Source organism: Heptranchias perlo, chromosome 28, assembly GCF_035084215.1.
Source record: "Heptranchias perlo isolate sHepPer1 chromosome 28, sHepPer1.hap1, whole genome shotgun sequence".
Classification (NCBI taxonomy): domain Eukaryota; kingdom Metazoa; phylum Chordata; class Chondrichthyes; order Hexanchiformes; family Hexanchidae; genus Heptranchias; species Heptranchias perlo.
The window spans coordinates 5,127,725-5,154,495 of record NC_090352.1 but is presented as its reverse complement, the minus strand read 5'-3'; the positions used below and the strand labels follow the sequence as shown (position 1 = coordinate 5,154,495).

At 44.4% G+C, this 26,771-nt stretch overlaps 1 protein-coding gene across 5 annotated transcripts in view; it reads right to left on the bottom strand.

The window, feature by feature from the left end:
• Positions 1 to 1,130: 1,130 nt before the first annotated feature.
• The window catches only part of LOC137344798 (linker for activation of T-cells family member 2-like), a 139,465-nt gene continuing 113,824 nt past the window's right edge, over positions 1,131 to 26,771 (bottom strand). For 3 of the 5 annotated variants that reach the window (XM_068007956.1, XM_068007955.1, XM_068007957.1), the window contains exons 8-13: positions 21,993 to 22,023; positions 20,062 to 20,120; positions 11,050 to 11,109; positions 10,892 to 10,960; positions 4,090 to 4,177; positions 1,131 to 2,068 (exon numbers count right to left, since the gene is read on the bottom strand). In XM_068007956.1, coding sequence (XP_067864057.1) covers positions 4,092 to 4,177; positions 10,892 to 10,960; positions 11,050 to 11,109; positions 20,062 to 20,120; positions 21,993 to 22,023 — 305 coding nt within the window. In that variant the 3' untranslated portion in view covers positions 1,131 to 2,068; positions 4,090 to 4,091. The remainder of the gene's footprint in view (positions 2,069 to 4,089; positions 4,178 to 10,891; positions 10,961 to 11,049; positions 11,110 to 20,061; positions 20,121 to 21,992; positions 22,024 to 26,771) is intronic. The other 2 variants (XM_068007959.1, XM_068007960.1) reach the window with 2 other exon arrangements.

Sequence of the window (26,771 nt, the reverse complement as noted above, 5' to 3'; positions counted from 1 at the left end):
AACAAATTCAATTGAACCTCATCCAAAACTGGTTCTACATCATCAGTCAGTGATCATTGAATCTGAGAGTACAGCTGAGACCTGGTAAACATGTAGCCAAGCAATTTTAAGCTTGGATCATCAGTTCTGTACAGTAGGAGTGTGTAGGAATTATGCTTTGGGATTTAATGTTTGGCTGATATTTATCTAAGTGCAACAGTACTGTAAGAATGACTGCAGCAAACAGAACACAGGAGCCCTCTCCCAGATAAGAGAACAGCACCATAACCCAGGTAATGATGCAAGTGCAGGTAGAATGCCTAAGTACCCTATTTTTACAATAGATTATACATTTAACTTCCCAGTATGCAATATGCATCAAGATAATATAATCCACTCCTTGAAAAACATTGCTCACGATAGGGGAGATACTGTTAACTGAGATGTTCTGATAGACATGAAGTCACTCCAATTATGTTACTGCCATCAAGCAAAAAAACCCACCAGTGTTGATTTAAATTTGGTGGGTTCTTAGGAATCTATCACCGCTAAAGGAATAAACTACTAATAGATGCTGACTGAGTTCAAATAATTTTTGATGCCCCTTACGCACTAACATACAAGGGATTAGTACATGTTTGCTTGGTGTGGTACAGTTACATTGTTCCTGTATGTCTGATCTGTACTGGTCCAGTTTGGGAAAGGGATTTGGCGCCACTCTACTGTTTACCCGCACACTGTCACATAGGCTCAGTAGCAGCATGTGTCACACTCAGGAGGCGATGATACTGCCGGAGGCAGACCTCTCATCTGTTTTTGGTTCTAAATCAGTTCATGGTTTGCAGCCTTACCCCAAGAATTTTTCTGCTTCAAGTTTCGGCGATTGTACAGGATGTACATAATTTTTAACTGCATTTATCAGTAAAGTTTGACTTAAAAAGTATTTTCTGCAAAGTGAAAACCACCTCCTTAAGTCCCTTACATGTTCGACATGTGGTGCATGACTGTGATCTGTTCCCAGATCTTTGAAACTTTTAAACTAACTACCTTCTTGGGTGTCAGAGCGACTTCTTAATCAAGTGTGAAAGGTGGTCGATTCATTCAAAACCATAACCTGCCCCGCTGGCACAACACCACTCTACACCACCAGATCATCCAAACAGTAAATGCTTTTAATCATTTAATATATAGTTTATAAAATTTTGATCAATGGTTAACGCAATTAGTAACACAATGGCTTGATATAAACTTCTGCAGAATTTTCCATTGACCATAAAATAGCTTCCAATATCTTTAGAATTAAAGTGTCATGAATCCTGGGTGAAATTGTATACTCTTTATAACACAGGATTTCAGTGTGCCTCACTGATGCACAGGACTTAATACAAAGCACAGCTTAAAACATAATACTGTATCAAAATAATCATTTTATCAACAGAGCTTTGATGCCATTCAATAACTTTGGGTCTTTCTGGAGCATTTGGAACGATGGCTCTAAACTGGCTTAGACTATACATGAACATTTTAAATTCAATAATAGATACAATAATTTAATAAAATACTAATTGAGGATGAGAAATGGCGGTAAATCTTCTGCGCACGTTCAGAGTTTGTGGATTGAACTAAAACTTAGTCCTGAATGGCTGCCGTATCAGAAACACAGGTGACTTGATAGAGGTCTAGTTCCATTAAATGATAGCAGAGCAGGTACAGGACTCTTATCAGCACAGCCCGATGCAGATGGTCATCGTTGAAATATTCCAATTCAGATGAAATGATGTTCAAACAGAGCGTTGAGAACCTTTCAGAGCCTGTTTGATTGGGAAAGTGCACCATTAGAATGTGATTCTTGTGCAGCAGTAACATAAATGGAGACCTGGTAGCTAAATGTCCATTGTGACTTTGTAAGTATTCTTAGCGGAACTAAGAGACACATAGAAAAGCTTTGTATTGGGAGAAAGTAAGGAATTCTCCAGAGGCTTGTAGACTAGCTTCCTCTTCAAATAGTCCATTTGAAATAATCTGAGAATAGTTAAATAGATGTCTCTCACAGACCGTGACTTGAAATTTTCTTCCAGCTTCCTGTACACTAAAGGAAAGATGGGTAAATGTTTAGTAGAAATTAAATATTCATTCATTTATAAAGAGAAAGGCTTATTATATCACCCTAATAATTTCTAATAAGTTGCTATTATGAAGAGAAACTGTAAAAAAAACACTGTATAGTCCCTCCATAGCCTCACCCCTACCCATTTCGGCAATTGATACTAGCTCAATTGCTAAATTTAAATCTGAGATAGATAGCTTTTTGGCAACCAAAGGTATTAAGGGATATGGGCCAAAGGCAGGTATATGGAGTTAGATCACAGATCAGCCATGATCTTATCAAATGGCAGAGCAGGCACAAGGGGCTGAATAGCCTACTCCTGTTCCTATGTTCCTATCTCCATAACCTTTCCCAGCACCATACCCGCTTCCTGTAAACTCTGTTTTTCTGGCTGTAGCCTCTTATGCATTCCTCTTCCCTTCGCCCCAACATTAGCAGTCATGCCTTCAGCTGCCCAGGCTTTATGCTCTGGAACTCTCTCCATAAACCCTGCTGTTTCTCCACCTCCCTTTTCTTTAAGACCTTCCTTAAAACCCACCTCTTGTTTGGGATAGAACCTCCATTGGAAGAAACCCTAACATAGTATGGCATTAGGATATAGTCATTAACAGCAAGAATTTCATTTGAACAGATTTATAAAATCTGCTATTTGGTACAGTTAGAAAACTCCTATGTACCAGCAACTGGACAAACAGCGGGGCAACCTCCAACTTGTCCCATTTCTTCTCCTTTTCTATATGATCCCAAGTATTTCGGACCACTCATACCTTTCCTTACCACAATTCTTACTAACATGTTTGCACTGGCACCATTCCCCTCCATTTTAAAACTGCCGTCATCATCCCTCCCCAAAACATCCACTGTCTCAGTTCTCTCCATCTCCTGCCTCAGAACCTCCTTTTCCTCTCCAAGAACCTTGAACCACCACCATCAAGCTCCCACAATTCCTTGTTCAAATCATTTTAGTTTAGCTTCCACTCTGTCCACAACACTGGGATGACTCTGGTAAACTCTCCAGTGACATCCTTTGTGATTTCGAACATTATCCCTTCCCTGGCTGCTCACTAGGTTGAACCAGATGGTGCACAAGCTCACTGTCCTCTCTGATCCTAACCTGAGATTTTAACCTCATATATTACCCATCACAAAGACGACTTACTTCAAACTCTGCAACAACTCTACCGTTGACTATCCATGCATTTGTAACATACAGAGTCTATCTCTCTAACCCCCTCCTTGATGCTCTCCCAAGCTCCACTGTACATAATTCCAAAGTTCTGTTGTCTGCATCATGCCCCCCACCCACCCGTCACGCCTGTCCTTGCCAATCTCCATTGGAGCCCTGTCCCCTAATACTGAATTCTAAATCTTCATCCTCATTTACAAATCCTTCCACAGCCTTGCAACCTCCTCCAGCACTACACCAATTTCTGGCTTGCTCTGTATCCCACCCCAGCCCCAAAGTTTTCTGTTGCGTTGGCATTACTCTCGGGAACACCTAAATCCTTCTGCCTTCCTACTCTTACTCTGCCTATAAAAGCCTTCTCAAATCCTATCTTTTTGACCTGAGTTACTGTTTTCTCTCCTATGCCTTGGCATTAATTTCTCCTCTATGAAACGCCGTGACAAGTTTATTATGTTAAAGGCACTACATAAATGTTGCACTGTTCGGCTAATGACACTTCCTTACATGTTTCAGCACACGTGTATCAGAAGGAAATTGAACATCTCTTGGGACGCCACAGCTGTTGTGACGCTATATTGTGCTGCAAAGCTTATGTAGTCAGAGTTTGTTGACCTGGGCATTTTCAGACACTGGATAATGTAAGGATCCCTAAGAAAGCGGATATTGGGAAAGTTGGAGCTGGAAGGAGAAGTTGCTGTTTAATGTTTAACAATCTTAGTACGTCTGCCTCGTGCCAGATTTACTGTTGTTGTAACATTCCATTTACTGGAATAGGCTAAGCCAGTACATTTGGTCAAATTCTGAGTGACTTTCTTACCTTTACAGAGATGGGCAAGGAACAGTGTTGACATAATCAGGATCTTCATCATCATCATCATCATCATCATTATCCTCAACTGTCTTTTCTGAAGATTAAAAAAAAAACATACAATTATATTGATTTTTGTGGGGATTTTGTACAATTTCTTGCTACTGCAGTACTGGTCCCAGCAAAAACAAGGATAAAATCTTGGAGTAAAAACAGAAAATGCTGGAAATACTCAGCAGGACAGGCAGCATCTGTGGAGAGAGAAACAAAGTTAATGTTTCAGGTCGATGCCCTTTCGTCAGAACTGGAAGAAGTGAAGATTGAACAGTTTTTAAACAAGTACAGAGCCAGGGAAAGGAGGGGAAAATGGGACGGGAGGAAAAAACAAAATAGAAGGTCTGTGATAGGGTGGAGGGCAGGAGTGATGGTGCAAGGATATGTGTGGTCATGGGACAAGTAAAGAAATAAAAGATGGGTCTAGAGGAGCTGTAAATGGCAACAGCAATCTTGGGAGATCATCTTTTTTTTTTATTCGTTCACGGGATGTGGGCGTCGCTGGCAAGGCCGGCATTTATTGCCCATCCCTAATTGCCCTCGAGAAGGTGGTGGTGAGCCGCCTTCTTGAACCGCTGCAGTCCGTGTGGTGACGGTTCTCCCACAGTGCTGTTAGGAAGGGAGTTCCAGGATTTTGACCCAGCGACAATGAAGGAACGGCGATATATTTCCAAGTCGGGATGGTGTGTGACTTGGAGGGGAACGTGCAGGTGGTGTTGTTCCCATGCGCCTGCTGCCCTTGTCCTTCTAGGTGGTAGAGGTCGCGGGTTTGGGAGGTGCTGTCGAAGAAGCCTTGGCGAGTTGCTGCAGTGCATCCTGTGGATGGTGCACACTGCAGCCACAGTGCGCCGGTGGTGAAGGGAGTGAATGTTTAGGGTGGTGGATGGGGTGCCAATCAAGTGGGCTGCTTTATCTTGGATGGTGTCGAGCTTCTTGAGTGTTGTTGGAGCTGCACTCATCCAGGCAAGTGGAGAGTATTCCATCACACTCCTGACTTGTGCCTTGTAGATGGTGGAAAGGCTTTGGGGAGTCAGGAGGTGAGTCACTCGCCGCAGAATACCCAGCCTCTGACCTGCTCTCGTAGCCACAGTATTTATATGGCTGGTCCAGTTAAGTTTCTGGTCAATGGTGACCCCCAGGATGTTGATGGTGGGGGATTCGGCGATGGTAATGCCGTTGAATGTCAAGGGGAGGTGGTTAGACTCTCTCTTGTTGGAGATGGTCATTGCCTGGCACTTATCTGGCGCGAATGTTACTTGCCACTTATTAGCCCAAGCCTGGATGTTGTCCAGGTCTTGCTGTATGCAGGCTCGGACTGCTTCATTATCTGAGGGGTTGCGAATGGAACTGAACACTGTGCAGTCATCAGCGAACATCCCCATTTCTGACCTTATGATGGAGGGAAGGTCATTGATGAAGCAGCTGAAGATGGTTGGGCCTAGGACACTGCCCTGAGGAACTCCTGCAGTAATGCCCTGGGGCTGAGATGATTGGCCTTCAACAACCACTACCATCTTCCTTTGTGCTAGGTATGACTCCAGTCACTGGAGAGTTTTCCCCCTGATTCCCATTGACTTCAATTTTACTAGGGCTCCTTGGTGCCACACTCGGTCAAATGCTGCCTTGATGTCAAGGGCAGTCACTCTCACCTCACCTCTGGAATTCAGCTCTTTTGTCCATGTTTGGACCAAGGCTGTAATGAGGTCTGGAGCCGAGTGGTCCTGGCGGAACCCAAACTGAGCATCGGTGAGCAGGTTATTGGTGAGTAAGTGCCGCTTGATAGCACTGTCGATGACACCTTCCATCACTTTGCTGATGATTGAGAGTAGACTGATGGGGCGGTAATTGGCCGGATTGGATTTGTCCTGCTTTTTGTGGACAGGACATACCTGGGCAATTTTCCACATTGTCGGGTGGATGCCAGTGTTGTAGCTGTACTGGAACAGCTTGGCTAGAGGCGCAGCTAGTTCTGGAGCACAAGTCTTCAGCACTACAGCTGGGATGTTATCAGGGCCCATAGCCTTTGCTGTATCCAGTGCACTGAGCCGTTTCTTGATATCACGTGGAGTGAATCGAATTGGCCGAAGACTGGCTTCCGTGATGGTGGGGATATCTAAGACAGATATCTTGTTAGATGTGAGTTAGTGGACTATCATAGGAGGAGGCCATCCATCCCCTTGAGCCTGTTCCATCATTTAATCAGATCATGGCTGATCTGTACCTCAACTCCATATACCTGACTTTGCTCTATAATCCCTTGATACCTTTACCCAACAAAAATCTATTGTTCTTAATCTTGAAAATTTCAATTGACCCCCAGCATCCACAAGCTTTTAGGAGAAGAGTTCAAAATTTACAGTACGCTTTGTGTGAAAAAGTGCTTCCTGATTACACTCCTGAACGGCCTGGCTGTAATTTGAAGATTATACCTCCTTGTTCTGGATTCTCCCACCAGAGAAAATAGTTTCTCCTTATAGAATCATAGAATCATAGAAGTTTACAACATGGAAACAGGCCCTTCGGCCCAACATGTCCATGTCGCCCAGTTTATACCACTAAGCTAGTCCCAGTTGCCTGCACTTGGCCCATATCCCTCTATACCCGTCTTACCCATGTAACTGTCCAAATGCTTTTTAAAAGACAAAATTGTACCCGCCTCTACTACTGCCTCTGGCAACTCGTTCCAGACACTCACCACCCTTTGAGTGAAAAAATTGCCCCTCTGGACCCTTTTGTATCTCTCCCCTCTCACCTTAAATCTATGCCCCCTCGTTATAGACTCCCCTACCTTTGGGAAAAGATTTTGACTACCTTATCTATGCCCCTCATTATTTTATAGACTTCTATAAGATCACCCCTAAACCTCCTACTCTCCAGGGAAAAAAGTCTCAGTCTATCCAACCTCTCCCTATAAGTCAAACCATCAAGTCCCGGTAGCATCCTAGTAAATCTTTTCTGCACTCTTTCTAGTTTAATAATATCCTTTCTATAGTAGGGTGACCAGAACTGTACACAGTATTCCAAGTGTGGCCTTACTAATGTCTTGTACAACTTCAACAAGACATCCCAACTCCTGTATTCAATGTTCTGACCAATGAAACCAAGCATGCTGAATGCCTTCTTCACCACCCTATCCACCTGTGACTCCACTTTCAAGGAGCTATGAACCTGTACTCCTAGATCTCTTTGTTCTATAACTCTCCCCAACGCCCTACCATTAACGGAGTAGGTCCTGGCCCGATTCGATCTACCAAAATGCATCACCTCACATTTATCTAAATTAAACTCCATCTGCCATTCATCGGCCCACTGGCCCAATTTATCAAGATCCCGTTGCAATCCTAGATAACCTTCTTCACTGTCCACAATGCCACCAATCTTGGTGTCATCTGCAAACTTACTAACCATGCCTCCTAAATTCTCATCCAAATCATTATTATCTACCCTATCAAATCCTTTTATCATTTTAAACACCTCGACCTTCTAAACTCAAGGCAATACAGGTCAAATTTATGCAACCAGTCCTCATAATTTAACCAGTATCATTCTGGTGAATCTGCACTGTACCCTCTCCAAGGCCAATATATCCTTCCTGAGGTTTGGTGCTCAAATTCCAGCCCCTGCAAGATAGAGGCCAACAATTCATTAGCCTTTTGATTACTTTTTGTACCTGTGCAGTAGCTTTGAGTGATGTGCATACATGGACACCTAAAGCCCTTTGCTCCTCTACAGCTCCTGGTCTCTCACCATTTGATCCAAAATGGATGACCACATTGAAAAGTGTTTGGACAGTGAATGTGCTACAATTGGCCAGTCACCCCTGCTGGAAAGCAGGTCCATGATTGATGGGGCAGAATTTACCCAGGGTTTTCCCACCTACTTTTTAGCCATTTACGCTGTTCCTTTGGGGGTAAACTTATCTCCCGCCAAACAACCTCCACAGATATCCCGGGCTTGAGCGAGAACAGGATTGGGCGCAGCAGCTACGCCCCTTGTACACGAAGAGCTGCCAACACTCGCCACTGAAGATCGCAGACAAGTGGCCCCTTGGATAAGGCACTGAACGGCAGCTGGTAACTGCCCATACAACATGAGGCACGAGAGGGTTAAAAAGGAAATTATTTTTAAAATTATTTGTTATTTTTTAAAAATGTGAAGCCTTTTTACATTTCTTTACAAATACATAACATGATAACAAATGAAATCACAACATAGGAACAGGAGCCCCTCGAGCCTGTTCCGCCATTCTGTGAGATCATGGCTGATCTGTATCCTAACTCCATCCACCGCCTTAGCTCCATAATCCATTAATCCCCTTGGCTAGCAAAAATCTATTGATCTCAGATTTAAAATTATTAATTGACCTCTTTTACTGACAAATTACTGTTTTTTGTGGGAGAGAGTTCCACACTTCTACCACCCTTTGCATGAAGAAGTGTTTCCCAACTTCTCTCCTGAATGGCCTGGCTCTGATTTTAAGGTTATGTCCCCTTGTCCTAGACTCCCCCAAAAGTTTCTCTATCTCCCCTATCAATTCCTTTCAAAATCCTAAAAACCTCAATCAAATCACCCCTTAACCTTCTATATTTTGGGGAATTCAAGCCTTGTTTATGTAATCTCTCCTCATAATCTAACCCTTGGAGCCCTGGTAGAATTCTGATGAACTCTGCTGCACTCCTTCCAAGGCCAATATATCCATTCTAAAGTGCAGTGCCCAGAACTGTACACAGTACTCCAGATGTGGTCTAACCAGGGCTTTATATAAGCTGTACCAAAATCTCCTCTATAGTCTAGCCCTCTAGATATAAAGGCAAACATTCCATTAGCCTTTTTGATTATTTTTTGTCCCTGAACACTGTATTTTAGTGATCAGTGTACAGTTCTGGTCACCCTATTATAGAAAGGATATTATTAAACTAGAAAGAGTGCAGAAAAGATTTACTAGGATGCTACCGGGACTTGATGGTTTGACTTACAGGGAGAGGTTAGACAGACTGGGACTTTATTCCCTGGAGAGTAGGAGGTTAAGGGGTGATCTTATAGAAGTCTATAAAATAATGAGGGGCATAGATAAGGTCGATAGTCAAAATCTTTTCCCAAAGGTAGGGGAGTCTATAACGAGGGGGCACAGATTTAAGGTGAGAGGGGAGAGATACAAAAGGATCCAGAGGGGCAATTTTTTCACTCAAAGGGTGGTGAGTGTCTGGAACGAGCTGCCAGAGGCAGTAGTAGAGGCGGGTACAATTTTGTCTTTTAAAAAGCATTTGGACAGTTACATGGGGAAGATGGGTATCGAGGGATATGGGCCAAGTGCAGGCAATTGGGACTAGCTTAGTGGTATAAACTGGGCGACATGGACATGTTGGGCCGAAGGGCCTGTTTCCATGTTGTAACTTCTATGATTCTATGATTCTATGATTCTATGATTCTATGAACTCCTAAATCTCTTTGGACCTCCACTGTTCCCAGCTTTTCACCATTTAAAAAATACTCGGATGCCCTCACACTTACCTGCGTTGAAATCCATCTGCCACAGTTTTGTCCACTCACTTAATCTATCAATGTCTCTTTATAATTTTATGCTCCCGTCTACACTACTTACTATGGCATCTATCTTTGTATCATCGACAAAGTTGGATATCTATTGTGTTACCTAAGTCATTAATAAATATAGTGAATAGTTGAGGCCCCAGCACAGATCCTTGTGGGACACCACTAGTCACTTCCTTCCAATTAGAGTACAAGCCCATTATCCCTACTGTCTGTCTTCCGCTGCCTAACCAATCTCCTAATTGTTGAAGAACCACTCCATCACTTCCAGATGACATAATCACGAAAAGAATTCTGCCCAGCTTCCTCTCTTTGCTAAATACTTCTTCATGAAGGCAGTGGCCCTTTAATAACTCTAGGTGTTGGGCAAACAATGCCCAGAATTTCTGCGTTTCCCCACTCATATTTGAACAGTTGCAGGGCGGGCGGGTTGCAGGAAGCACAGCGGGGAACCCTTCCGCCAGTTCCCTAGCCACTGCCAGCACTGCCCGGACAACAGAGCCTGAATAGGCTGGGCATGCTATGTTGTGGTGAGCGTATCCAAATTAAACATCAATGACAGGAAATTGTTGTTAAAAGTATTCCCGTTTCACCTCATTTGTGCAAATTACTGCATCGTATACCTGAGGTCATCCTAACCTTCTCTCCAGAGCTTATGGTTTTCTAATGTTTCTTCAAAGCTCATCTGCTTTCCACTTGGGATCTTGATTTTTGCTCTTTCCTGCATCCTTTCCAAAGTGTGCTGACCAGAATTGCACACACTGTGAGATCTGCCCAGTGCGTTAGCAAAGCCTCCAAATGGCCTCTGTACTCATGTGCTCCACAGTTGTGGCTATAAACTCAGAACAATCCACCGTTACTGCCAGGGATTAACTTCCATCCACTTTCCTGTGAAGTTCCCCAGCTCTATCTCTTGATCGATAGTCACAGGGTTTTTTTTTGGTTGATTTGTGCAGTCTTTCTCTGATCTCCCTGCCCTTTCACTCTATCTCCTTTCCTGAACTTAGGTCTTGAACATCCTTCTGCTAATGCCTGTTATGTCTACAGAAGTTGTCCTGGCCATGGAACCAGGCTCATTTGGGCTGCAAACACTGCCTCTCATGGACCTCCCTGTCCATCATTGCTGATCCCATTCTCAAGATTAAATCTCAGGATTTTGAGTGTTACCAGTGCTGGAATGGTTCATTACAACAATGTCAGATCTTACCTTCTGGTTTCTCGAGATCCTTCCATTTTATGGCGTAATCGCAGTTCTCGTAGCTCCCCCCAGACTCCACTGCAATCAGGAGATGAAATTTTGTTAGCGGTGGCTTTCTAAGTGTCTCGAATACTGAAAATGCAGAGGAGCCACGTAGCTGAACCTACCAGATGTGCGACTCTCTGTTTTACCGATCTGCACGTTTTCGTATGAATTCGAATCATCGTCTTCATGCAAAAGTAAAACAAGGGGTACGTTATCAACCTCATCACAGCAAACACGAAAAACGTTTCTCGATCATTAACCCGTTAATAACTGCAGTAGCATTTCTTCACCAAAATCAGAAACGTGTAAGGTCACTCTCATGATACACCATTGCTGTTCGGGCTGCTGTCGTCTTAATACCAATCTCGAATCTCAGGTCTTGGCTACGCTGTGTGATCTGGGATATTCCAGTCTGTGTGATCTGGGATATTCCAGTCTGTGTGATCTGGGATATTCCAGTCTGTGTGATCTGGGATATTCCAGTCTGTGTGATTTGGGATATTCCAGTCTGTGTGAAGGGGAGAAAGACTCTCAGGGGAGCCGATTCATGTTCTGCAAAGTACATTTGGCAAAGTGCAAGGCTGTGGGGAAAAAGCAGGGGAGTGGGGCTAATTGGACAGCTCTTTCAAAGAGCCGGCACAGGCACGATGGGCTGAATGGCCTCCTTCTGCACTGTATCATTCTAAAAAGGTAGGAAATCTGGAGGCAGAAGGAGACTAAAAGCATAGGTTAAATAATAGGGAAAAAAAACGTTTTTTCTTTATTTTGAGAACATTATTTTAAGTAATTTTCAAAAGGGAATTGGATTAATACTTGAAGGGGAAAAAGTTGCAGGGCTATGGGGAAAGAGCAGGGGAGTGGGACTGTGCTGTATCATTCTATGATTCTGCCAGGCTTTTGTAACATTGTGAAATGTTTGACAGTCTGTATTTCTGTAGTTCCATCTAAAAAGTATTCATCTGAAAGAATTACTTAAAAATAATTTCCAAGTGTTATGGAAACGGGTTTCTAATCTAACACGATATTCCGGGTTGGGGTCCCTGTGTGAATAAACTTTGCTGTCACCTGCCCAATTCTAATCTGTGTGCTCACATCTCCATCTAATGGCAGGGTGCAGTAACTGCTCTGAGGGAACCAGACAGAACACGTATGTGGGGGAATGGAGGTAAAGTCACAGTGATCTGTTATTCAGTCTTTAACTTTTGTAGAAATGATCTGCTTCACGCGTTTGTAAAAAAAAGACGGTTTTAAAAATGCTTACAACATAACTTTTACTAGAATGATTCCAGGGATGAGGGACTTCAGTTACGTGGATAGACTGGAGAAGCTTGGGTTGTTCTCCTTGGAACAGAGACGGTTGAGAGGAGATTTGATAGAGGTATTCAAAATCATGAAGGGTCTAGACAGAGTAGATAGAGAGACACTGTTCCCTTTGGCGGAAGGGTCAAGGACCAGAGGGCATAGATTTAAGGCGATTGGCAAAAAAACCATAGGCGACATGAGGAATAACTTTTTTACACAGCGAGTGGTTAGGATCTGGAATGCACTGCCCGAGGAGGCAGATTCAATCATGGCCTTCAAAAGGGAACTGGATAAGTACTTGAAGGGAAAAAAATGTCAGGGTTACGGGGATCGGGCGGGAGAGTGTGACTAACTGGATTGCTCTTGCAGAGAGCTGGCATGGACTCGACGGGCCAAATGGCCGCCTTCTGTGCTGTAACTTTTTTATGATTCTGTGATAACAACAACAACTTTCCTCTCCCTGGCCACTGTCTGAGGCTGAACCAGATCGTTCGCAACCTTGGCGTCCTATTTGACCCCGAGTTGAGCTTCTGACCACATATCCACTCCATCACCAAGACCGCCTACTTCCACCTCTGTAACATTGCCCGTCTCCGCCCCGCCTCAGCTCATCTGCTGCTGAAACCCTCATCCGTTCCTTTGTTACCTCTAGGACTCGACTATTCCACTGCACTCTTAGCCTTCCATTTTCCACCTTCCATAAACTTGAGCTCATACAAAACTTTGCTGCCCGTATCCTAACTCGCACCAAGTCCCGTTCACCCGTCACCCCTGTGCTCGCTGATCTACATTGGCTCCCGGTCCAGGAACGCCTCAATTTTAAAATTCTCAACCTTGCTTTCAAATCCCTCCATGGCCTCGTCCCTCCCTACCTCTATAACCTCCGCCAGCCCTACAACCCTCCGAGTTCTCTGCGCTCCTCCAACTCTGGCCTCTTGCGCACCCCTAATTTTAATTGCTCTACCATTGGTGGCCGTGCCTTCAGCTGCCTAGGCCCTCAGCTCTGGAATTCCCTCCCTTGGGGGTGGGTGGGGTTGGGTAGCTGTACTAATTACAGACACCATAATGGCAATAGAAAAAAAGGGACATAAGTAACATTAAGATAGAAACAGAATCCATATGGATTGAGACAAAGGATAAGAAGGGATCGATCACGTTAATACAGACCGCTGAAGAGTGGAGGGGAAGTGAATGATGAAATATGCAGACAGATCTATGAAATGAGTAAAAAAACATCGAATAATAATCATGGGAGATTTCAACTACCTCCAAACAAACTGGCAAGACGAGGTAGGGAAAGAGTGTGTACAGGACTCCTTTCTTACCCAGTATGTGAGAGGAATCACTGCTGGATCTACTAATGGGAAATGAACAAGAGCAGAAAAGAGAAGTAAGCGTAGGAGAACATCTAGGCAATAGGTTTAAAATAATGATTGAGAAAGACCTAAGTAAGACAAAGACCAAACTAATAGATCGGAAAAAAGCTAATTTTGAGGGGATGAGAATGGAACTAGGGAAGGTAAACTGGAAAAAAAAAGACAGACAAAGAAATAGAACAGCAGTGGGAAATATTTAACACGGTGATCAGTGGAGTTCAGGAGAAGTATATTGCTCTAAAAAGCAAGAACAAACTAGCCAATAATGAAACACTATGGATGAATAAAGAGATAAGGGTAAAATTGAAACTAAAGAAAAAGGCATACTCTAAATATATAGACAATAAAGGAGAGGATGACAAAAGGGAAAACAAAGAGGTTGGAAAGAAGTCAAGAAAACAATTAGGAAAGCAAAGAGGAACCAAAAGATTTAATTATCAAGGAATATAAAAACAGTAAAGTATCCTACAGACACATTAATATCAAAAGAAAAATCAAAATAGGGATAAGGCCACTAAGGGACGCACAAGATAAACTCACAGGTAACGATAGTGAAATGGCAGAAATATTGAACAATTATTTTGCCTCAGTATTTACCAGGGGGACTAACAAGGTGGGCATGACATTAGAAGAAGAGATCAAAAAAGATATTAAAACATTTAAGAGAGAAAGTGGGGGAGATAATTGATAAACTAATCAGACTTAGGGAGGATAAGACCCTTGGTCTGGATGGATTGTATCCGCGAATATTAAAAGAAGTTAGGGAGGAGACTGCAGAGGCACTATTAAATAAATATAAAAATTCACTAGAAAAAGGAATATTACCAGAGGACTGGTGGACAGCTAATGTTATTGCTATATTTAAAAAGGAAGAAAGAACAAGTCCAGGGAACTATAGACCAGTTAGTTTTATGTCAGTGGTAGGAAAGATAATGGAATCTTTACTCAAATATGTAATAGAGAGACATCTACAGAACAAAAATATAATAAAGAATAGTCAGCTCGGATTTCAGAAGGGAAAGTCATGCTTGACCAATCTTATTGAATTCTTTGAAGAAATAACAGAAAGAGTAGACAAGGGTAATGTAGTAGATGTGCTATTTTTGGATTTTCAATAGGCCTTCAATAAGGTACTGCATTGTAAACTCACGGCTACGGTCAGAGCATAAGACAATAAGAACATAAGAAATAAGAGCAGGAGAAGGCCATATGGCCCCTCGAGCCTGCTCTGCCATTCAATCAGATCATGGCTGATCTTCAACCTCAACTCCACTTTCCTGCCTGATCCCCATATCCATTGATTCCCTTAGTGTCCAAAAATCTATCGATCTCAGTCTTGAATATACTCAACGACTGAGCATCCACAGCCCTCTGGGGTAGAGAATTCCAAAGATTCATACCCTCTGAGTGAAGACATTTTTCCTCATCTCGGTCCTAAATGGCCGACGTCTTACCTTGAAACTATGACCCCTAATTCTAGACTCTCCAGCCAGGGGAAACAGCCTCTCAGTGTCTACCCTGTCAAGCCCTCTAAGAAGCATGTGGAGCCAGGGGACAGGTAGCAGAATTGTAGCCAACTTGCTATACAAACAGAAAACAGATAGTAGGGGTTAAGTGTAGCTACTCAGAGAGGCAAAAGTTGGGAAATGGTGTTCCACAGGGATTGGTGCTGGGACCACTGTTGTTCACAATTTACATTAACAAATTGAATTTGCGAATCGGAAGTACAATTTCAAAATTTGCAGACGACACCAAATTGGGGGGTGTAGTTAATACAAAGGAAGAATGCAAGAGGATATTAATAAATTTGCAGAATGGACAAATGAATTCCAATATAGAAAAATGAAAGGTGGTGCATTTTGGTAGGAAGAATAAGGAGGCCACATACTGGTTGGATAATAAGAGTCTAAATGGGATAGAGAAGGAAAGGGATCTGGGGGTACAGATACACAAATCACTAAAAGTAGTGACGCAGGTTTCTAAGACCATTAAAAAGGCAAATTAAGCACTGGGGTTCATTTCCAGAGGGATAGAATTGAAAAGCAAGGAAGTTATCTTAAACATGTATAGAACCTTGGTTAGACCACACTTGGAGTATTGTGTACTGTTCTCGTCCCCATATTATAGAAAGGATATAGAGGCATTGGAGAAGGTGCAAAAAATATTCACAAGGATGATACCAGAACTGAAAGGATAACCTTATCAGGAAAGGCTGAACAGGCTGGGGCTTTTTTCTCTAGAAAACAGAAGGCTGAGGGGTGACCTGAGAGAGGTCTTTTAGATAATGAAAGGGTTTAATAGGGTAGACGTAGAGAAAATGTTTCCACTTGTGGGGGAGTTCAAAACGAGAGGTCATAAATATAAAATAGTCGCTAATAAATCCAATAGGGAATTCAGGAGAAATTTCTTTACCCAAAGAGTGGTAAGAATGTGGAATGTGCTACCACAAGGAGTAGTTGAGGCGAATAGCATAGATACATTTAAGGGGAAGATAGATAAGCACATGAGGGAGAAAGGAATAGAAAGATATCCTGATAGGGTATGATGAAGTAGGGAGGGAGGAGGCTCATGTGGAGCATAAAGCCGGCATAGACCAGTTGGGCTGACTTCGCCTGTTTCGATGCTGCAGTTTTGATGTAACTCGATGTAAACCTCTCCGCCTCTCTCTACTCCTTTAAGACACTCCTTAAAACCTACCTCTTCGGCCAAGCCTTTGGTCACCTGTCCTAATGTCTCCTTATGTGGCTCGGTGTCAAATTTTGTTTGATAATCGCTCCTGTGAAGCGCCTTGGGACGTTTTACTTCATGTAAAAGCAAGTTGTTGTTGTTATGACATAAATCATTGTTATATTACAGCAGCGGCCCCCAGAGTTCCACTGCATGAAGTGGGGTTGCCAACTTTGGTTGGACGTATTGCAGGAGGATTCATCACATATTTGATAAAAAGAGAGAAAACAGAATATGAAAGTAAACTAGCAAGAAATATAAAAACAGATTGTAAGAGCTTCTACAAGTATGGCAAAAGGAAGAGAGTAACAAAAGTAAACGTTGGTCCCTTAGAGGCTGAGACAGGAGAAATTATAATGGGGAATCAGGAAATGGCAGATGCATTAAACAAATATTTTGTATCTGTCTTCACAGTAGAAGACACAAAAACAATAGCAGAAATAGTGGGGAACCAAGGGGCTAATGAGAGTGAGGAACTTAAAGTAATTAATATCAGTAGAGAAACTAATGGAACTAAAAGCTGATAAATCCCCTGGACCTGATGGCCTACATCCGAGGGTTTTAAAAGTGGTGGCTGCAGAGATAGTGGATGCATTGGTTTTGATCTTCCAGAATTCCCTAGATTCTAGAACGGTCCCAGTGGATTGGAAGGTAGCAAATGTAACCCTGCTATTCAAGAAAGGAAGGAGAGAGAAAACAGGGAACTACAGGCCAGTTACCCTGACATCAGTCATCGGGAAAATGCTGGAATCCATTATTAAGGAAGTAATAACAGGGCACTTAGAAAATCATAATATATTTTATGAAAGGGAAATCGTGTTTGACAAACCTATTAGAGTTTTTTGAGGATGTAACTAATAGGGTCGATAAAGGGGCAATGTCGTATATTTGCATTTTCAAAAGGCATTCGATAAGGTGCCACATAAAAGGTTGTTACACAAGATAAGGGCTCATGAGGTTGGGAGTAATATATTAGCATGGATAGAGGATTGGTTATTGGACAGAAAACAGAGAGTAGGGATAAATGGGTCATTCTCAGGTTGGCAGACTGTAACTAGTGGGGTGCCGCTAGGGATCGGTGCTTGGGCCTCAGCTATTTACAATCTATATCAATCTCTTAGATGTATCCAAGTTTGCTGTCGATAGGTGGAAAAGTAAATTGTGAGGAGGACACAAAGGGATGTAGAAAGTTAAGTGAATGGGCAAGAAGGTGGCAGATGGAGTATAATGTGGGGAAATGTGAGGTTATTCACTTTGGTAGGAAGAATAGAAAAACAGAATATTTTTTAAATGGTGAGAAACTTATTAAATATTGGTGTTCAGAGAGACTTGGGTGTCCTCGTACAAGAAACACAAAAAATTAGCATGCAGGTACAGCAAGCAATTAGGAAAGTAAATGGAATGTTGGCCTTTATTGCAAGGGGGTTGGAGTACAAGAGTAAGGAAGTCTTACTACAATTGTACAGGGCTTTGGCGAGACATCACCTGGAGTTCTGCATACAGTTTTGGTCTCCTTATCTAAGGAAGGATCTACTTGCCTTGGAGGCAGTGCAGCAAAGGTTCACTAGATTAATTTCTGGGATGAGAGGGTTGTCCAAAGAGGAGAGATTGAGTAGAATGGGCCTATATTCTCTGGAGTTTAGAAGAATGAGAGGTGATCTAATTGAAACATATAAGATTCTGAGTGGGGTTGACAGGGTAGAGGCTGAGAGATTGTTTCCCACGGCTGGAGAGTCTAGAATTAGGGGGCATAGTCTCAGGATAAGGGATCGGCCATTCAAGACTGAGATGAGGAGGAATTTCTTCACTCAGAGGGTTGTGAATCTTTGGAATTCTCTACCCCAGAGGGCTGTGGATGCTGAGTCATTGAATATATTCAAGACTGAGATAGACAGATTTTTGGACTCTAAGGGAATCAAGGGATATGGGGATCAGGTGGGAAAGTGGAGTTGAGGTCGAAGATCAGCCATGATCTGATTGAATGGCGGAGCAGGCTTGAGGGGCCATGTGGCCTACTCCTGCTCTGATTTCTTATGTTCTTATTTCTGTTCTGACCTGATAACAATGCACAGGCACAGCCAGTAAAGGGTCACTCTATATTAATCAGGAGCAGGGACCCTGGTTAATCCCTTCCCCATCTTAGCCCAGAGGCACTGAGGTCAATTTTAGACACCAAACTGCTGCCTTGGTTATAAGACAGCTAACTCAGCACAGAACTGGGTCAAACTTGGGGGCCTTGGATTAGAACCACATAGAGTGATGCCTTTACCCCATCAGGCTGAAGATTGTCCAAACCCTCGACCCAGGAGCCAAACCCAACCCAATTGACAGTTTCAAACTGGCCCGCTTCTAATTGAAGGGGAACCTAAATCAGCAGAAACATCAATCCGGTGGGAATAAAGGCTGCAGCACACAGGGAGCGCACTGCCCTGATAACGTGCTTCCCCTCCATCGGGGACCTGCCGTACTGTGGATTCCTAAGGCAGGTCCTGACTGGAGGGAGCTAGCAGCATTTCTGAGAGGGGGAGAGGTGCGTGATCCCACTCCAATCTCACCTCCAACCCTGACAGCCCTGAGCCACTGATCGATATTCTTATTCTCCATCTGCCGATCTTTAATCACAGAGAACTCCCTATAGTTTTATTTTGTTAAGAGGACTTTCAACACCCCGTTCCCCTGCCCCCACCCCCCCAACAGGTTGATGCAGTGATCACTGATAAAAGGAGTGCACTGCGTACAAAACTAACTGGAAATAGCCACGTTAGAAAGCAGCCACTGCGAGGTGTAGGATCATTTCTATTGATTTTCTGCAGTACATTTAAAGCTAAGTTTGTTTATGAATACTGTATAAATTATTTCTGTAGGTAAAATGATTTTTTAAAAAAAAAACTTAAATCTCCAAAATTAAAAAGGGCACTACATTTAGCCTTTAAATACAAGAAGCAGATCAGGGAGGTTACCACAGACCACTAAATAGAGGCAGATGAGGACGTTCATTCAGCCCATCTTAGTTCATCCGTCTAGAAAACCTGGTATTCCATGGCAGCACTTCTCCGTCTTCAATAACTTCCCACATTCCCTATTTCCCTACCCTATCTGGAAGTCCTTTCCAAGTGTCAGGTTTGGCTCAGTGGGTAGCACTCTCATCTCTGAGTCAGAAGTTGTAGGTTCAAGTCCCATTCCAGAGTCTCGAGCACAAAACATAGGCTGACACTCCAGTGCAGTACTGAGGGAGTGCTGCACTGTCAGAGATGCCGTCTTTCAGATGAGACGTTAAACCGAGACCCCGTCTGCCCTCTCAAGAGGACGTAAAAGATCTCATGGCACAATTCGAAGAGCAGGGGAGTTCTCCCCATTGTCCTGGCCAATATTTATCTCTTAGCCAACACCACCACCAAAAACACATTATCTGGTCATTGCTGTTTGTGGGATCTTGCTTTGTGGAAATTAGCTGCTGTTTGCCAAGACGACAACAATGACTATACATCATTGGCTGACTGCGCTTTGGGAGGTCCAGAGGAGACAAAAATTCTGCATAAATACAAGTTCTTTCTGCGTCTTGATCAGTTTTTGTGGAGATGGAACTCCCTGCCATCAGCTCTAAATTTGCTCTTTGTCGGTTTGAACCTGTCCCCCTTTGTCCTACTTTCAGAATTTGCTGTCAAGTAATGCACTGGCCGATCAACAGACATGCAGTTAGACCTAAGCTAATGTCACTGTGTAACTTACCATCAGGGGGTTTGAGAAATTCCTGAGGGCAGCAATAATATTCTGCAGCTAAGGGGTTTCTGCCGAAGATAACAAAAGATAGAAATTAGGCTCAAAATCCCACACAATCTGTGACTGTGAACAAATGGAATTAAATCCAAAGGAATAACTTGTGACAGTGTAAACCCACCCAGTGCTGTCTCATTAACTGTGATTCCAGTGTAAACCCACCCAGTGCTGTCTCAGTAACTGTGATTCCAGTGTAAACCCACCCAGTGCTGTCTCAGTAACTGTGATTCCAGTGTAAACCCACCCAGTGCTGTCTCAGTAACTGTGATTCCAGTTAAATTTACCCAGTGCTGTCTCAGTAACAGCAATTCCAGTGTAAATTTACCCAGTGCTGTCTGAGTAACTGCGATTCCAGTGTAAATTTACCCAGTGCTGTCTCAGTAACTGTGATTCCTGTGTAAATTCACCCAGTGCTGTCTCAGTAACTGTGATTCCAGTGTAAATTCACCCAGTGCTGTCTCAGTAACTGTGATTCCAGTGTAAATTCACCCAGTGCTGTCTCAGTAACTGCGATTCCAGTGTAAATTTACCCAGTGCTGTCTCAGTAACTGTGATTCCTGTGTAAATTCACCCAGTGCTGTCTCAGTAACTGTGATTCCAGTGTAAATTCACCCAGTGCTGTCTCAGTAACTGTGATTCCAGTGTAAATTTACCCAGTGCTGTCTCAGTAACTGCGATTCCAGTTTAGGCCTAGGGAAATAAGCCAGAGTTCTGACTCCTGCTGGAAGTGCAGGTGAATATCAGTAAGAAGAGGATGGGGTTCAGCCTCAATTGTCCCACAGTGACATTCTCTGTCTAAGGTTATGCTAATAAAGGTACAGGGCGAGTTACCAAAAGTTGCTTGATGCTATCCGCCGAGGTGGTTGTGGGGGGCAGGAGTGGGGGGTGAATTTGGAACTTGGCAATGGTGGACAACTGGTGTAGCAGATCGGCCAACCGATAATTGGATTTGAGTTACAGATCAGCCATGTTCTAAATGAATGGCGGAACAGGCTTGAGGGGCTGAATGGCCTACTCTTGTTCCCATACACCCGATTATCATTGCCATCGACTTCAATGCAGTGGAAGAACGGGCAGGTGATCTGCTACCACTGATTCTCCAGCTCTGACTAAGTGGAAAATTACCCCAAAAACCTCGGGTGAAGAGAGAAAAATGGCAAGGACGTTTAAATAAGAAACTGTAGCAGGGGAGAAATGTGGAAGCCCTTAAAAATCCCTCTCATGCACAATAATGTGCCTTAAATCAAACTTCAGAGGAGCTCCTCCCACGGCACCATTGTGAATTGTTCCATCTCCCACATTTGTCGCTCTCCAGGTGAGAATGTCAATTTAGCCTGTTTTCACCAGTGCTGCGGACTCACGTCCACCGGGAACTGGGCTGAGGCTGTCCAGACTCATTCCATTTCAGATCCCTACAGCAGCAGGGTGAGGAGACCAACATCCCATCACTCAGGACTGGGTTCAAACAGGAGGCCAGCGCTCCAGACGTAGCATGCCCCTCAGTCCCTCGTCACTGAATTGAGCCCAACTCTTCCTTCCAACAATGGGCAGCCTGAAAATCCAATTTTCCTGGTGAAGGGTTTGTACAGGGAGGAATTATCACTGCATCACACAGCAGCAATGGGAAAGGGTGGGTAACCTTCCCCTCACCCCTCACCCCACGCTCTAAATCCCCCGCAGGCACATCACCAACATTTCTAACCTGAGTTCTGCAAGATAAGTTCATGAAAAGATGTCTCTGGTCATTAAAATCTTTCCATAGCTTCCCTCCTTCCCCATTTATTTTGTACATTTCACAGTTGTCCACTTTGCTTCTCAGACTCCATTGCTACGCCTGAAAGAATCCCAACTACAGTTTACGTAAAATACTGATGGTGACTTACATGTAATTCTGGTCTAGATCATGTTTGTTTGCTGGAAGAGAACAGATCTTGTTACTTTATCGTAATAATTTGTACAAGTAGCAGCCTGCCAACCAACACTACCAACAAGCAAGAGCATGTTTGGAGGCCGTCATATTAACCTATTTAAACAGTAGCAGAGGAGAGTGGCCTGGTGCCAGTGCATTACATGGCAGCAATCTGTCTAGGATTCAGATAAAGAAAGAAAGGAAAGAAAAAACTTGCATTTCTATAGCAACTTTCCCATCCTCAGGACGTTCCAAAGCGCTTCACAGCCAATGAAGTACTTTTGAAGTGTAGTCACTGTTTTATTGCAGGAAACGCGGCAGCCAATTTGTGCACAGCAAGATCCCACAAACAGCAATGAGATAATGACCAGATAATCTGTTTTAGGTTTTGGTTGTGGGATAAATATTAGCCAGGACACCAGGAGAACTCCTCTACTCTTTTACAAATAGTACTACATTTACATCCACCTGAGAGGGCAGATGGGGCCTCAGTTTAACGTCTCATCTGTAAGACGGCACCTCCGACTGTGCAGCACTCCCTCAGTACCGCATTGGAGTCTCAGCTTAGATGATGCCACAAATTGCGTGAAGGATGTCCTAAAGCTGTATTACTGCCCAGACCCTTCTGACAATTATGGAACAGGTTTCTGTACACTCACAAATCACCCATGGTGCTGCTCAGGGTAAGTCAGGGGATGCGCTGTTTAATAAGGCAAGGGACATTATACCATGCAAAATAAAATGTAGGTGTGTGTGTTTCTAGATGTAATTGCTTTGCATTCCTCAAATGAATGGCATGTTCACACAGGGCTACGGTCACAGAAACAAAAGCTGGCTTTGTTTGCCTGACGGGTCAATTGAAAAGTAGGAGACATTGTGGGACCAGTGGGGGTAAAATTTAACTTGGGCTGGGGTGTAAAATGGGGGGCTAGCCCATTATACACCCAGCCCGATTTTTCCTTGCCCCCAATATGTTCTTTGAAAGGCAGCTGAAACATACAGAAGTTTAAGATTCTGTTCCATCTGTAAGAACAAAAGTCAACTGCGGGAAGGTAGAATGTTTTAATTATCCTCCCATTTATGCCAGGCTGTTAAATTGCTTTTCTCTTGTCTTAATTTACATCTTGGTGGTCTCCTACAATTCTTGAAAGGGGAAGGCTGGATTAGGAGTCAATCGCAAGGGCAGAATAACCCAATCTGCTTTGGTAGAATAAACTTGCCTAGTAAATTTGGCTAGGTTAAAACAAATTTGCATATACCTAAGGTGACCTTTTCCAGTGACCCCTTGTCCTACTCCCAGTGTTTAAAGGATTAACCTTTTCCATACCATTTATTATCTTGTCCCTCTATAAAATCACCTTTCAAGCGCCTCCATCATATGCTGAAAAGACCAAGGAGGCGAATTTCCTCGGGGCTTCTCCCACTCCACTGCCGTAATTTCGGCGGACGCACTGTTCACGCAGGTAAATGGGGCTGCCGCTAAAGTTATGGAGGTGGAGCAGGAGAAGCCCAGAGGGGGTTCACCCACCGCCCCCGTCCCCCCCACCCAAGACTCTCGGGTCTTTCCTCATAACTCGGACCCCCCAACACTGGGGATCAGCCTCGTGGCTTTTTTCTGCACGGCCTCCAGCGCTTGAATGTCTCCCTGCAGTCTGACCGAAACCGGGCACAGTGCCCGTGGCACGGTCTGACCGAAACCTGGCACAGTGCCCGTGGCGCGGCCTGACCGGAACCTGGCACAGTGCTCGTGGCGTGGTCTGACCGAAACCGGGCACGGTGCCCGTGGCACGGCCTGACCGGAACCGGGCACGGTGCCCGTGGCACTGCCTCACCGGAACCGGGCACGGTGCTCGTGGCACGGTCTGACCGGAACCGGGCACAGTGCTCGTGGCACGGTCTGACCGAAACCTGGCACAGTGCTCGTGGCGCGGCCTGACCGGAACCGGGCACAGTGCCCGTGGCGCGGCCTGACCGGAACCGGACACGGTGCTCGTGGCGCGGCCTGACCGGAACCGGGCACGGTGCTCGTGGCGCGGTCTGACCGGAACCGGGCACGGTGCCCGTGGCGCGGCCTGACCGGAACCAGGCACGGTGCCCGTGGCGCGGCCTGACCGGAACCGGGCACGGTGACCGTGGCGCGGCCTGACCGGAACCGGGCACGGTGACCGTGGCGCGGCCTGACCGGAACCGGGCACGGTGACCGTGGCGCGGTCTGATCGGAACCCTGTGCAGTTTAACCATTACTTCCTCTGACTTGTCTTCTGCTTATTTGGACACATGGTTCAACTTTGCTTTGCTGAGAGACTCTTCATTCCTCTTTGGAATCTTTCTGTCAGTCTTACACAAATTTTCTATCAGTCTTACAGAATTACACAAATTGGGGTTGTATTCTCTGGAGTTTAGAAGGTTAAGGGGTGATCTGATCGAAGTTTATAAGATATTAAGGGGAACAGATAGGGTGGATAGAGAGAAATTATTTCTGCTGGTTGGGGATTCTAGGAGTAGGGGGCACAGTCTAAAAATTAGAGCCAGACCTTTCAGGAGCGAGATTAGAAAACATTTCTACACACAAAGGGTGGTAGAAGTTTGGAACTCTCTTCCGCAAACGGCAATTGATACTAGCTCAATTGCTAATTTTAAATCTGAGATAGATAGCTTTTTGGCAACCAAAGGTATTAAGGGATATGGGCCAAAGGCAGGTGTGTGGAGTTAGATCACAGATCAGCCATGATCTTATCAAATGGCGGAGCAGGCTCGAGGGGCTGAATGGCCTACTCCTGTTCCTATGTTCTTATATTAGAGTGAATCAATGTAGTTCACTTAACAGAGAGTGGTTATTTGAGTCAAATCAGAAGTGTGACAGATGATTTCTCTTGTTATGGCGCCTGGAATTTTGGGGGATTTTCTTTAAATTTCAGACCGTGCCCTGATTTTGCAATGTGCAGTCTGTAGTGGGCGAGACTCCATGCTGAGGAGCAATATCATAAAATCTTCCCTCTGATGTGAAAAGGTCCCAATAGGGATCATTGTGAGTCAACACCATTTGAAACCACGCATCTGAGTAAGATTCTGAGTCCGTCACCAGCCAGAGCTGCTCTGTTTGTATTTTGCAGCTTGTGCTGTGTCAACTTTTCTTGATAAATTCACAAACCGCTGATATGAGAAGGCATAAATAGCCCGACGGTTGTAGATCTCCCTCTGTAAGTGGCTGTAGGCCACTTGGTTTCAATTCTTAGTCATTTGAAAGACACAAAGTTACTGAAACACGAAAGCTGAGGTATGTCGCAGGATGTGGCTTCACAAGTTGTGAATCGCCCCCCCTGGACATTTCATGAACTCTGTTGGGCTGTCAGGGGTAGATGGTGGTGGGGGGGCGGGGGGAAGTGGGGGGGGGGAGGAAGGTCAGACATCTCGCCGCAAAGAAAGGGTCAAGGGATCAAAGTGTGAGCCAACCAGCACCATTTCCAAACAGGTGTTTGCACAAAGACAGAAGCCTGAGAAGGGTTGCCAACCCTCCAGGAATGAAAGATTAATCTCCTGGACACTGTTGAGAGCAACCTGGGAGAAAAATCATTGGGGCATTAAAAAAATCATGCATATTTTCCATTTTCTTCGAACATGTTCATTTATTATTCGCAACCCCTCAGATAATGAAGCAGTCCGAGCCCTCATGCAGCAAGACCTGGACAACATCCAGGCTTGGGCTCATGAGTGACAAGTAACATTCGCGCCAGACAAGTGCCAGGCAATGACCATCTCCAACAAGAGAGAGTCTAACCACCTCCCCTTGACATTCAACGGCATTACCATCGCCAAATCCCCCACCATCAACATCCTAGGGGTCACCATTGACCAGAAAATAAACTGGACCAGCCACATAAATACTGTGGCTACGAGAGCAGGTCAGAGGCTGGGTATTCTGTGGCGAGTGACTCACCTCCTGACTCCCCAAAGCCTTTCCACCATCTACAAGGCACAAGTCAGGAGTGTGATGGAATACTCTCCACTTGCCTGGATGAGTGCAGCTCCAACAACACTCAAGAAGCTCGACACCATCCAGGACAAAGCAGCCCGCTTGATTGGCACCCCATCCACCACCCTAAACATTCACTCCCTTCACCACCGGTGCACAGTGGCTGCAGTGTGTACCATCCACAGGATGCACTGCAGCAACTCGCCAAGGCTTCTTCGACAGCACCTCCCAAACCCACAACCTCTACCACCTAGAAGGACAAGAGCAGCAGGCACATGGGAACAACACCACCTGCACGTTCCCCTCCAAGTCACACACCATCCTGACTTGGAAATATATCGCCGTTCCTTCATTGTCACTGGGTCAAAATCCTGGAACTCCCTTCCTAACAGCACTGTGGGAGAACCTTCACCACACGGACTGCAGCGGTTCAAGAAGGCGGCTCATCACCACCTTCTCAAGGGCAATTAGGGATGGGCAATAAATGCCGGCCTCGCCAGCGACGCCCACATCCCATGAATGAATTTAAAAAAATTAGTTATAAAAATATTGGAGATGTGAAAAAAAAGCTGATTGACCGATTGGGGCGGTTAGAGGTGGGCAGTCATGTGATGAGCCTCCAGGAATATGTACAATCAGAGTTGGCAACCCTAAGCCTGAAGGGTAGGCCTCTCACACTCTACTTCTGGTACAGAATAGTCCACATCGGGGGTTGAGGGGGGGCTAAATACGAAGAAAGAAATATTTTTGGGAAAAAAAGTGACATCATAGAAACATGTA